Raw genomic sequence first — 13033 nt, forward strand, 5'->3', positions numbered from 1 at the left:
GGTGCCCAGGGCCAGGCCAAGGGGCAGAGGGCACAAAGTGGCAGGCAGGAGGTTGCCTCTGAAGCTGAGGAGAAAGTTGTTTGGGGTGAGGGTGCTGGAGGCCTGGAGCAGGCTGCCCAGAGAGGTTGTGGAGTGTCCTGGTGTGGAGAGCTGGCAACCCCCCCTGGGCACTGTGCTGCTGGGCAAGCTGCTGGGGGTGCCCTGCTGGGGCAGGGGGCTGGGGCTGGCTGAGCTCCAGAGCTCCCTCCCAACACCACCATGCTGGGATTCTGGAATTCTGTGTCCTGCTCTGCATCCTTGGGGTGGCAGAGGTGGCCCTGGCCCTGCCTTAGGGCCACCATGCCCAACTCCCTGTTACCTCTGAGGGGCTGCCAACCTGTTCACTTACCCTTGCACCTTGGAGGTGAGGTGTCCTGTGGGATGGGGTCTCTGGTGCTTGGCACTCCACCATGCCTGGTAATGGTTCCCGGGGCTGGTACCCCAGTGCCCTGCTGTCCCCTGCAGTATGCCTGGTGCCCATCATGCCCGCTGGCCCTGCCACTGTGCTTAGTGCTGATTCTACGTGCCAGTGCCCCACCATCCCCCCGCCACGCTGTGCCAGGCGCTGGTTGTGGGTGGTGGTCCCTGGTGCCCCGCAGTGCCCTGTTCCAGATGCCGGTGCGCGGTGCCCAGTGCCCTCCCTGGCCGTGAGCACTGCTTATGTCATTTCCGGCTGCCGGTGCCCGGTACCCCATGACACTGTGCCGAGTGCCGGTGTCAGTTCTGACTGACAATGTTCCCCCTCCGTGACTGATGCCCCTCCCGATGCCCGCGGCAGTTCTGCAGCCGGTGTCCAGTCCCAGTGTCGGTTCAGGGCAATGGTGCCCGGTGCAGCCTTGTTGACATGCCTGGTACGGTGCCAACTCTGGCTACCGGTGCTAGGCACCCTCTCCCCTGCCGTGCCCGGTGTCGGTGTGTCGTCCCCCCGGTGCCGGAGTTAGTTCCGGGTGACGGTGCCCGGCGCCCCCCTCCCCCGACGCCAGTGTCAGCTCCTGCTGCAGGTAGCCGGTACCTAGTACCGGTGCCGCCCTTTGCCGGTGCCAGTTCTGGCAGCCGGTACCCAGTGCCCGTGCCAGTTCCAACACCCAGTGCCGGTGCCAGTTCCGGCTGCCGGTACCCGCTGTCCCTCCTCAGCGTCGGTTCCGGCTGCCAGTGCCCCGTGCCAGTTCCGGCTGCCGGTATGCCGTACCCAGCGCCGGTGCCAGTCCCAGCCGCCGGTACCCCGTGTCCCTCCTTGGTGCCGGTGCCAGTTCCGGCTGCCGGGCCCGGTAGCCCGTGCCGGTGCCAGTTCCGGCTGCCGGTATCAAGTGCCCCCCCGCTCGGTGCCGGTGCCTTCCCCCCTACCCCGGTGCCCGGTGCCGGCCCCGCCCCGCGCCGCCGCGCTACGCCGCCGCCGCCGCCCCCTCTCGCAGCCATTGCGGGCAGGCCCCGGCAGCTGCGGCCCGTCCGGCCCGGTGCCCGCTGCGGCCCCGGGGACATGGTGTGGGGATGGCTCGGCCCGCAGACACCTTCCCGCTGCACCGGCTCGTCTGGCACAACCGGCACCAGGCGCTGGACAGCGCCCTGCGCTCCGGCACGGTGCGACCGGCACCGGCGACCGGGGACCGGCACCGGCGACCGGGGACCGGGAACCGGGAACGGGGAACTGGGAAGCGGGGACCGGCACCGAGCAGGGAGGGGAGAGGGAACGGGGTGGGGGGGGGCTGAGCCATTGGGAAATGGGGTGGGAATAAGAGGGACTTGGGGATGGGGGACTGGAAGCGCTGGGGAGGGCTGGGGGCACTGGGGAGGGCTGGGGGAAACTGGCAGCAATGGGAGGTACTGGGAGTGCTAGGGTGTGCTGGGAGCACAGGCACTGGGAGCACGGAAGGCGCTGGGAGCACTGGGGGAGACTGGGAGAAACGGGGGGAGGATTGAGACTGGGAGCACTGGCGGCACTAGGGAAGACTAGAAGTACTGGGAACTGGGAGTACTGGGAGAGCTGGGAGGGGACTTGGGGCACTGGAAGCACTAAGGGAGGCAGGAGATGCTGAGGACTGGGAGCACTAGAGGAAGACTGGGAGAACTGGAGGGAGACTGGAGTCACAAGTGGGTGGGAGACTGGGGGCACTGGAGGCGCTGGAAGCACCAGAGGAGACAAGTCACTGGAGACTGGGAGCACTAGGGGGACTGGGATACTACAGGAGGGTAGCACCAGGGTGCTGGAAGCGACTGGGGCACTGGTGATACTGTGGGCACTGGGCTAGGAGGCTGGAGGTAGAGGGAGACTGGGGGTTTTGGGGTACTGGGGCACTGGGAGGAGAGGGCACCAGGAAGTTGAGGGCACTGGGAGCACTGGGCAGACTGGTGGTACTGGGACAGGGGTACAAGACGACTAAGGCACTAGGAGCACTGGAGGTAGAGGCCAAGTGGGAGACTGGGAGCCCTGGAAGCAGAGGGAGGCTTGGGGGGGTCTCGGGCATCGGGGCACTGGGAGAAGAGAGGAGCGGGAAACCAAAGGCGCTGGGAGCACTGGGCAGACTGGTGGCAGTGGGACAGGGCCGACAAGGGGACTGGGAGCACTGGAGGTAGAGGCCATCTGGGAGCACAAGGTGGGCGCCAGACACCCTCAGAAAGCTCGGGCCCATCGCTGAGGTGCCAAACTGAGGGGCGCCAGAGCGGTGCAGGGTGCCAGGGCCACCCCAGGCTGGTGACGGTAGCCGTGCCCATTGTCACAGCACGACGTGGAGCTGACAGACCCCCGTGGGAGGACCCCGCTGGAGCTGGCCGTGTCCCTGGGCCACCTGGAGTCGGTGCGGGTGCTGCTGCGGCACAACGCCAACGTGGGCCGGGAGAATGCCAACGGCTGGACGGGTACCGGCGGGCACAGGGGGCGGGGGTGCCCCGCTGGGCGGGTGGGAGGGAGGCTGACGTCGCCGGCCGAGGTGGGATCGCTGACGGCGAGCGTGTCCTGCACCCCAGTGCTGCAGGAGGCGGTGAGCACCGGGGACCCCGAGATGGTGCAACTGGTGCTGCAGTACCGCGACTACCAGCGGGCGACGCGGCGGCTGGCTGGCATCCCCGAGCTGCTCAGCAAGCTGCGGCGGGTACGGCCCTGCCCCGGGGCGCGGGGCTGGGGGAGTGGGCAGCCGCCCTCGCACCTGCAACTGGGGTCCCACCCGGGCACAGGGGAACCTCTGGACAACCCAAGTCCTCCTAGGATGGCCATCTCCTGCATGACTCCCAACCCCTCCATGAGCCCCATCCCTGCCATGACTCCCATCCCCCCCATGACCCCCAACCCCTCCATGAGCCCCATCCCCGCCATGAGCTCCATCCCCCCCATGAGCCCCATCCCCTCCATGACTCCCAACCCCTCCATGAGCTTCATCCCCTCCATGAGCCCCATCCCCCCCATGACTCCCATCCCCCCCATGACTCCCAACCCCTCCATGAGCCCCATCCCCTTCATGACTCCCCTCCCCTCTATGACTCCCATCCCCTCCATGACTCCCAACCCCTCCATGAGCCCCATCCCCGCCATGACTCCCCTCCCCTCTATGACTCCCATCCCCTCCATGACTCCCAACCCCTCCATGAGCCCCATCCCCTCCATGACTCCCCTCCCCTCTATGACTCCCATCCCCTCCATGACTCCCAACCCCTCCATGATTCCCATCCCCTCCATGAGCCCCATTCCCTCCACAACTCCCATCTCCTGATGACTTCCATCTCCTCCTGAGCACCATCTCCTCCATGGCTCCTGTCTGCTGACTCCCATCTCCTCCTGATCCTCACCTTCTCCATGACTCCTAACCCCTCCATGAGCCCTCCATGACTCCCATCTCTTCCATAAGCCTCATGTCCTCCATGACTCCCATCCATCCCCTTTACAATCATCTCTTCTGTATCCCCACTCTTTCCCAAGGGTCCACTTTCCCTGCCAGGCCACTCTCCCAGTTCGCCCTGATCCCCACCGAGTAACCCCAGCAGAAACTCCCAGCCCTGCCCCCAGCCCTCCCCAGGCATCCCATCGGGGACCCCCCAACTCCTCCAGCCCCATCAGCTGCTCCGTGACTGCCTTCATCTCTTCCAGGCATCTGACTTCTACGTGGAGATGAAGTGGGAGTTCACCAGCTGGGGTGAGCAGGGTGCCCTGGGGCTGCGTGGGGGCGCTGGGGCGGGGGCTGCCCTGCTGACAGCCCCTGGGTGCCCGCAGTGCCGCTGGTCTCCAAGGTGTGCCCCAGCGACGTGTACCGCGTGTGGAAGCGCGGCGAGAGCCTGCGGGTGGACACCACCCTGCTGGGCTTCGAGCACATGACCTGGCAGCGCGGCCGCCGCAGCTACATCTTCAAGGGAGAGGGTGAGCTCCAGCACCCAGGGGACACCCTGGCACCCCAGAGACCCTCCGGTGACCCTGGGGACGCCCTAGACCCCATGTGCCAGAAGTGCTCCCCTGGAAGCGCCACCGGATCCCAGATGGGGACCCCTTGGAGCCCCCCAGTTCCACCTTCCAGCAGCACTGTGGGGACCACCTCAGCCCCCACACATGCTAGGGACCCCCAGTTTCCCACCAGGACCCCCCAAGGTCCACAGATACCCCTGAGATGAGATGATGCCTGGCCTTGGGCGTGTTGGGGTGCCACATGGTCTCTGCAGGGACCCCCAGTTCCCCACCAAGACTTCCCAAAGTCCCCAGAGTCGAGGAGACCTCTGGACTCAGGGGGGTATCAGGGTGCCACAAGGTCCATGCAAGGCCCTCCATTTCCCCACCAGGACCCCACAAGATTCCCAGATCCTCCCAAAGACGTGGCAACCCTCAGGCTTGGAGGTGTTGGGGTGCCAGAGGGTGCCCTGGGGCGGCTGTGGGTGCCAGGGTGGTGGCACAGGGAGTGCTGACACGTGTCCCCACACGCAGATGAGGGGGCAGTGGTGATGGAGGTGGACCACGACAAGCAGGTGGTCTACACAGAGACGCTGGCCCTGGCCCTCCATGAGCCTGACCTGCTGCTGGCAGCCATGCAGCCCTCGGAGGAGCACGTGGCCGGGCGGCTGACCTCCCCCATCGTCTCCACACACCTGGACACCAGGAACATCGCCTTCGAGAGGTGGGCTGCCACCCCAGCAGGCTGCTGGGGGCTGAGCTGCTGCTGCCTGCTCACCACTGGGGTTCTCCAGGGCTCAGCACCTGGGGCTAGTTCTGTTGAACTCCTCCAGCAGGAGCAGGGAAGTCATTCTGCCCAGTGCTCAGCACTGGTTAGGCCACAGCTTGAGTCCTGTGTCCAGTTCTGGGCTCCTCAGGTTAGGAAGGATGCTGAGTTGATGGAAGGTGTCCAGAGAAGGGCAACAAAGCTGGGGAGGGGTCTGGAGCACAGCCCTGTGAGGAGAGGCTGAGGGAGCTGGGGTTGCTTAGCCTGGAGAAGAGGAGGCTCAGGGGAGACCTTCTTGCTCTCTACAACTCCCTTCAGGGAGATTGTAGCCAGGAGGGGGTTGGTCTCTTCTCCCAGGCAGGCAACCAGCACCAGAACAAGAGGCCACAGTCTCAAGCTGTGCCAGGGGAGGTTTAGGCTGGAAGTTAGGAAGAAGTTTGTCCCAGCAAGAGAGGTTGGGCATTGGAATGTGCTGCCCAGGGAGGTGGTGGAGTCACCATCCCTTGAGGTGTTTAAAACCAGCCTGGATGAGGCACTTGGTGCCATGGTTTAGTTGATTGGATGGTGTTGGGTGACAGGTTGGACTCAATGATCTCAAAGGGCTTTTCCAGTCTGGGTAATTCTGTACTCTAACTGTGGTGAGGAGATCCAGAACCATGGAATCGTTTTGTTTGGCAAAGCCCTCATGGAGTCCAAGCACTGAGGCAGCCTCATTCAGTCTGCAGGTGACACCCAGCTGGGTGGCAGTGTTAGCTGCTGGAGGCTAGGGAGGTTCTACAGAGGAATCTGGACTGGTTGATCCTGATCTTAGGTGAGGCCAATGGTATGAAGTTCAACAAGGCCAACAAGACCAAGTGCCAGATCTTGCATTTGGGTCACAACAGCCCTGTGCAAGGCCTCAGGTCTCCAGGGGCAGAATGGCTGAAAACTGGTGGAAAAGGACTGGGGGGGTGGTGACAGCAGCTGGGGATGAGCCAGGGTGTGCTAAGGTGGCCAGAAAGGCCACCAGCAGCCTGGCTTGGATCAACAAGAGTGTGGCCAGGAGGAGCAGGGCAGGGATTGTTCCCCTGGACTGGGCACTGCTGAGGCCACAGCTGGAATCCTGGGGTCAGTTGGGGCTCCAAGAAGGACATTGAGGAGCTGGAGCAGGTCCAGAGAAGGGTAACAAAGCTGGGGAAGGGTCTGGAGAACAGGGCTGGGGAGGAGCAGCTGAGGGAGCTGGGGGTGTTGAGCCTGGAGCAAAGGAGGCTGAGGGGAGAGCTTCTGGCTCTCTCCAGCTCCCTGCAAGGAGGCTGGAGCCAGGTGGGAGTTGGGCTCTTGTGCCAAGGACAAGAGGGAATGTCCTCAAGTTGCCCCAGGGGAGGTTTAGGTTGGACATGAGGAACAATTTCTTGCCCTTGAGGGTTGTCCAGGCCAGTCCCAGGCTGCTGCCAGGGCAGTGGTGGAGTCCCCATCCTTGGAGGGGCTTCTGAGCTGTGGAGATGTGGTGCTGAGGGCCAGGGTTTGGTGGTGCCCTGGCAGTGCTGGGTTAAGGCCTGGACTGCATGATCTTGAAGGTCCCTTCCAACCCAACCCATTCCATGACTCCATGAGCCATGCAATCCTGTGGTGGGCTCTGGCATGGTGACCAGTTGAGGGGGACACAGGACCAAGCAGGGCAGGGCAGTGCCAGGGCTCCCGTGGTGGAACCCTGGGAAGGGAAGGAACCACTTGTGCAGGAGGAGCAGCAGTGTGCCAGGAGTGCCCCCAGGGGCACCTGACACCGTTCCCTCCCCGCCAGGAACAAGTCTGGGATCTGGGGCTGGCGCTCGGAGAAGATGGAGGTGGTCAGCGGCTACGAGGCCAAGGTGAGCACAGCCAGGGTGGGGGGACAGAGGGACCCCCCCCAGCGCCCAGCAGTGCTGATGCTGTCCCCTGGCAGGTCTACAGCGCCAGCAACGTGGAGCTGGTCACCAAGACCAGGACCGAGCACCTCTCGGACCAGGACAAGTCCCGCTGCAAAGGTGACAGCCCCGCTGGCCAATCAGGGAGCCCCCCTGGTGCAAGGCCCACCCCCTAGTGCAAGGCCCACCCCTTTCCTGGGGGTGCTTGTGTCAGGTGTTGGCTGCCATGCTGGGTGTGGCATGGCAGGTGTGGGACACCATGTGGGGTGTCACCCATCAGGTGTGGGACACTCTGGGCGCTGGGTGTCACCCATCAGGAGTGGGATACCATGTGGGGTGTCACCCATCAGGTGTGGGACACTGGGGGTGCTGGGTGTCACCCATCAGGAGTGGGACACCATGTGGGGTGTCACCCATCAGGTGTGGGACACTGGGGGTGCTGGGTGTCACCCATCAGGTGTGGGACACTGGGGGTGCTGGGTGTCACCCATCAGGAGTGGGACACCATGTGGGGTGTCACCCATCAGGTGTGGGACACTGGGGGTGCTGGGTGTCACCCATCAGGAGTGGGACACTGGGGGTGCTGGGTGTCACCCATCAGGAGTGGGATACCATGTGGGGTGTCACCCATCACGTGTGGGACACTCTGAGCGCTGGGTGTCACCCATCAGGTGTGGGACACTGGGGGTGCTGGGTGTCACCCATCAGGTGTGGGATACCATGTGGGGTGTCACCCATCAGGTGTGGGACACTGGGGGTGCTGGGTGTCACCCATCAGGTGCAGGACACCATGTGGGGTGTCACCCATCAGGTGTGTGTCACCATTCAGGGTGCAACCTGTGTCACCCCAGGCAGCCATGGGGTGCCATGGTGACCCTGCCTATGCCCACCTCAGCGCCCACCTCTCCCCATCCAGGCTCCAAGACTCCCTTCCACTCCTTCCTGGGCATTGCGCAGCAGCATGGCACCCACAACGGGGTGAGTGGCCGGGCCAGGGGGTCCCCCGGGGTTTGGGGGACACCAACCCACTGCTGGAGGACCCCAGGGACAGGGCTGAGGGTGCCAGTGTTACCACAGGTGCCCGTGCCACAGGCTGCCAGCCCCACCAACCCCACTGCCATCACTCCTGAGGAGTACTTCGACCCCCACTTCGACCTGGAGACTCGCAACATCGGGCGCCCCATCGAGATGTCCAGCAAGGTGCAGAGGTGAGGTCACCACCCCGGGGTGGCACCGGGCCAGGGCTGTGGCACCGGCCTGGCAGGGAGCTGATGGGGGGGGAAAGAATGGCACCAGGGTGGCTGGACCCATGGAGGTGGTGATGGGGTCCCAGAGAGGTGGCACCGGGGTGTGAGGTCCTTTGGGGGTGGTGACATGGTCCCAGGGGATGTGGCACTGGGTGGCAGGACCCATGGAGGTGGTGACATGGTCCCAGGGGATGTGGCACTGGGTGGCAGGACCCATGGAGGTGGTGACATGGTCCCAGGGGATGTGGCACTGGGTGGCAGGACCCATGGAGGTGGTGACATGGTCCCAGGGGATGTGGCACTGGGTGGCAGGACCCATGGAGGTGGTGACATGGTCCCAGGGGATGTGGCACTGGGTGGCAGGACCCATGGAGGTGGTGACATGGTCCCAGGGGATGTGGCACTGGGTGGCAGGACCCATGGAGGTGGTGACATGGTCCCAGGGGATGTGGCACTGGGTGGCAGGACCCATGGGGGTGGTGACATGGTCCCAGGGGATGTGGCACTGGGTGGCAGGACCCATGGAGGTGGTGACATGGTCCCAGGGGATGTGGCACTGGGTGCCAGGACTCATGGGAGAGGGCTGGGGTGCCAGGGGAGGTGGCACTGGTTGACAGGACCCACAGGGGTGTCAGTGTGGCCCCGTGGGACACGGCATGGGGTGCCAGGGCAGGCGACACTATGAGAGCAGCTGTGCCCACGCGGGTGCCCGCGCAGGTTCAAGGCGACGCTGTGGCTGTGCGAGCAGCACCCCCTGTCCCTGGCAGAGCAGGTGACGCCCATCATCGACCTCATGGCCATCTCCAATGCCCACTTCGCCAAGCTCCGCGACTTCATCACCCTCAAGCTGCCCCCTGGCTTCCCTGTCAAGATCGGTAAGGGCGGGGCGGGGCGGGGCGGGGCGGGGTGCCCGCCCCAGGGTGGCACCGCTGACCCCTGTGCCCCCGCAGAGATCCCTCTCTTCCACGTCCTCAACGCCCGAATCACCTTCAGCAACCTCTGCGGCTGCGACCAGCCCCTGGGCTCCGTGCGGGTCTGTGCCCCCACCCAGCTCCCTGGCACCCACCCTGCCGGCACCGACCCCGCTGGCGCCCAGCCCGCTGGCTCCCAGCCTGCTGGACCCAGAGGTGAGGCTGCTGGGGGTGCCCTGTGGTTGGGGCTCTCCAGGAGGTGGTGGTGATCTCAGGATGCGGGGTGCTGGCAAGTGTGGGGAGGTCACTGGGCGCTGGAGGTGCTGCGGAGGTGCCAGGGCTGGGGGGTGGCAGGGCCTGCGGGTTCCCTGGGAGCACGGGGTGGCCTGGCCGTGGGATGGGGATGTAGGGCGCTGTGGGGTGCTCAGGAGCACAGGGCACACATGGATGGGGGGTGCCGTGGGCACAGGGTGCTGTGAGGTGCCGCGGGGTTTTGTGGGGTGCCACAGGGTGCTGTAGGGTGCCATGGGACACTGAAGGGTGCTTGTGGGCACAGGGTGCTGTGGGATGCCACAGTGTGCAACGGCTGCAGGGTACTATGGGGTCCCAAGGGGTACTATGGCATATCATGGGGTGCCATGGGGATACTCTGGGGATGCCATGGGGTGCCTTGGGACACCATGAGATGCCATGAGGATACTATGGGGATGCCATAGGGGTGCCATGGGGATACTATGGGCATGCCTTGGGGATACTGTGGGGGTGCCATGGGGATGCTACGGGGACACCATGGGGTGCCGTGGGATGCCATGGGGTGCCACGTGATGCTGAGGGTGCCCCGTGCCCGGGCGGGGCGGCAGGCTGGCCGTTCCCGTGCGAGGTGGAGGCAGGCGTGTTCGAGGTGCCAGCTGGGTACACGGTGCTGGGAGCGGGGCGCAGCGAGCCGCTGCGGGACGAGGACGATGACCTCCTGCAGTTCGCCATCCAGCAGAGCCTGCTGGACGCCGGCACCGAGACCGACCAGGTACGGCCACTCCCTCCCCCTGGTTGGCCAGGCTACGCCTTCCTGTGCCTTAGCCACGCCCCTAAGGGCACAAACCCCACCCCTCAGCCCCGCCCCTCCCCGCAGGTGACCATTTGGGAGGCTCTGACCAACACCCGCCCGGGCGTGGAGCCGCCGCCCTATGAGGAGCAGCTGGAGCGGTGAGGTTCCGCCCACCCGGCTGGCAATTGGCCAATGAGCGGCTGGGGAGGCCTAAAGGGGAGGGGTCTGGGGTGTGGTAAAAACGGGGGGGGGGGGTCTGAGGTGGTTCAAAAAGGGGAGGCCCTGGGTGTGGCTAAATGGGGAGGGGTCTGGGGTGTGGTTAAAACGGGGGGGGTTCAGGGTGTGGTTAAAAGGGGGGGTGTCTGAGGTTGGGCAAAAAGGGGGGGCTGGGTGTGTTTAAAAGGGGAGGGGCCTGGGGGGTGGCTAAAAGGAGGGGTCTGTGGTGTGGTTAAAAGGGAAGGGTCCAGGGTGTGGTTGAAAAGGGGGGGGGGTGTCTGAGGTTGGACAAAAAGGGGGGGCTGAGTGTGGTTAAAAGGGGAGGGATCTGGAGGGTGGCTAAAAGGAGGGGTCTGGGGTCTGTCTAAAAGGGGGGGGCTTGTCTGAAAGGGGGGGTGTCCCCCACAGGGCCCTGCAGGAGAGCATGCTGCTGCAGGCCGGCCCCAGTGCTGACCCCACCGAGGCTGGGCCCCCCCCTGGGGCGGGTGGTGGTGGCGGCACTGACGCTGGCACGGGCACTGGCACGGGCACGGGCACCCCCCCAGCACCCGCTGGCTACGGCAGCTTCGCGGAGCAGCTGCGCTTGGCCATGGCCCTGTCGGAGCGGGAGCAGGAGGAGCGGGAGCGGCGCCGCAGGGAGGAGGATGAGGAGCTGCAGCGCATCCTGCGGCTCTCCCTCACCGAGAAGTAGCGGTGGGGACGCGCAGGGACAGGGATGTCCTGTGTGGGGACGTCCCGCGTGGCCACCGTCCACACGAGGCCAGGGCTGTCCCGCGTGGGGGACACCTCGTGTAGTGGTGGAGAAGGCTCGCGTGGGGACACTCCACACCGGGGCAAGGGTGTCCCGGGTGAAGACACTCCACGTGAGAACAGGGACATCCGGGGTGGGGGACCCTCACATGGAGATGGAGACATCCCACGTGGGGAGGGACACCCCCAAGAGAAACAGGGACAGCTCAGGTGGGGACACCCCACAGGAGGAGGGGAATGAATGTGTTGTGTGAGGACACTCCCTGTCGGGACAGGCGTGTCCCACCTGGGGACACTCCACACGAGGACAAGGATGTCTGACGCAGGGACACCCCGCATGGGGACAGGGACATCCCACAGGGGGACTCCCCACGTGGGGCCAAGGACACCCCACCTTATCCAGGGACCGCCTGACATGACCCTTCCCTGGTGACAGCCCGATGTGGGCACCCCAAGGACCCCCCACCTTGGGCACAGTCATGCCTGGGGACCAGCGGGTGCCAGGGTGTCACCCCCGTGCCAGGTCCCCCCCCGATGTTGCTGGGGGCATTGATCCAGGGATCCTCCTCTCCCAGGGACTCCCCCACTCGAGGGATCTTCTCTCACCAGGCTGCAATCTCAGCCCAAGGACCTTCATATGGGGGGGCTGTGTGGCACTTTCCCCCCCCTGCCCAGGGACACCCCTATTCCCAAGACCCCCACTCCAGGGCCCCTCATTTTTCTTCAGTGTTGATGCCACAAAGGACAGGATGGACCCGGGGTGGGGGTCCTCTATAGACACCCCAATGTGGGGCTGGGCAGGGACCCACCCAGGCCTTCTCCCACAGTGTGGGGGTCCAGGGGGTGGGTCCCCAAATGTCGGCAGGGTGTCCCCAGATGTATGTACATAACATATACATATATATATATATATACACACACATGGCTGTGTGCCCACTGTGCCTGGTGGGGGGCTTAATTTATTCTTGGGGACCCCTCCTCCCTGCCCAGGGAGAGGGTGCTTGGCTGGGGACAATGAGGTGACAAAGGGCTTGGAGTGGGAGTGCTGTCCCAGGGCACCTGCGGGGACTGTTCTGGCATGGGATCTGTGCCCCCTCCCAAGGCTGAGGAGCTCTGGTGGGGGGAGGCTGGCACCCAATGGGCACAGCCGAGGGACCCAAATGCTAGGGTGAGGGGCTCCGGGGGGGTGGGGCAGGTTCCTGCTGAGCCATGGGGTAGCAAGGGGCCTGGGATGGGGGGGGTCCCAGGGCAATGGTGGGATGGGGGTCCTGGGCACACAGCTGAGGCAGGGAGCAAGGTTGGCTGGCACCCATGGTGGGGGGCAGGGTGCTGGAGACCTAGGAGGGGAAGTTCCACCTGCTAGGGACCCTCAGTGGGGTGCCACCTGCTGCTTATCCTCATGGAGTGCGGGGGTCCCACTTGCAGGGGAGCTGGGGAGTGTTGCAGGTGCTGGGGTGAGCCCATCTGCTGAGGACATGGTGGGGCCCAGGCTGGGGTCTGCCTGGCAGTGGGGGGCGTCCCAGCTACTGGAGAGTAAATTATGGGGGTCCCATCTCCTGGGGGACCTTGGGGGGATTCCAGGTGGGGAGCTTCGGGAGGGGTCCTACCTGCTGGTGATCTGGAGGGGGAGCTTCGGGAGGGGTCCTACCTGCTGGTGATCTGGAGGGGTCTCGGGTAGTGGGGACCTTCGGGGTGGAGGGGAGAGTCCCACCTGCAGGTGACCTGGAGGGGGACTCTCAGGTGCAGGGGGCTGGATCCTGGCGAGTCCTGGCGTAAAATCCTGGGGCGTCCCGGGACAGCAGGGATGAGGGTC

The 13033-nt window shown here is 65.0% G+C and overlaps 1 protein-coding gene across 1 annotated transcript; it reads left to right on the top strand.

Moving 5' to 3' along the window:
* Positions 1-1428: 1428 nt before the first annotated feature.
* Positions 1429-12128, top strand: ANKRD13D (ankyrin repeat domain 13D). The gene is made up of 15 exons (XM_054171856.1): positions 1429-1617; positions 2757-2892; positions 3001-3125; positions 4115-4160; positions 4238-4381; positions 4937-5126; positions 6949-7015; positions 7090-7171; positions 7968-8029; positions 8129-8259; positions 9016-9173; positions 9249-9401; positions 10070-10233; positions 10339-10412; positions 10879-12128. The coding sequence occupies exons 1-15, from the start codon at positions 1528-1530 to the stop codon at positions 11159-11161; spliced, it is 1905 nt and encodes a 634-aa protein (XP_054027831.1). The 5' UTR covers positions 1429-1527; the 3' UTR covers positions 11162-12128.
* Positions 12129-13033: the final 905 nt, after the last annotated feature.

The sequence above is a fragment of the Dryobates pubescens genome, chromosome 22 (assembly GCF_014839835.1).
Source record: "Dryobates pubescens isolate bDryPub1 chromosome 22, bDryPub1.pri, whole genome shotgun sequence".
In the NCBI taxonomy this organism is placed as follows: domain Eukaryota; kingdom Metazoa; phylum Chordata; class Aves; order Piciformes; family Picidae; genus Dryobates; species Dryobates pubescens.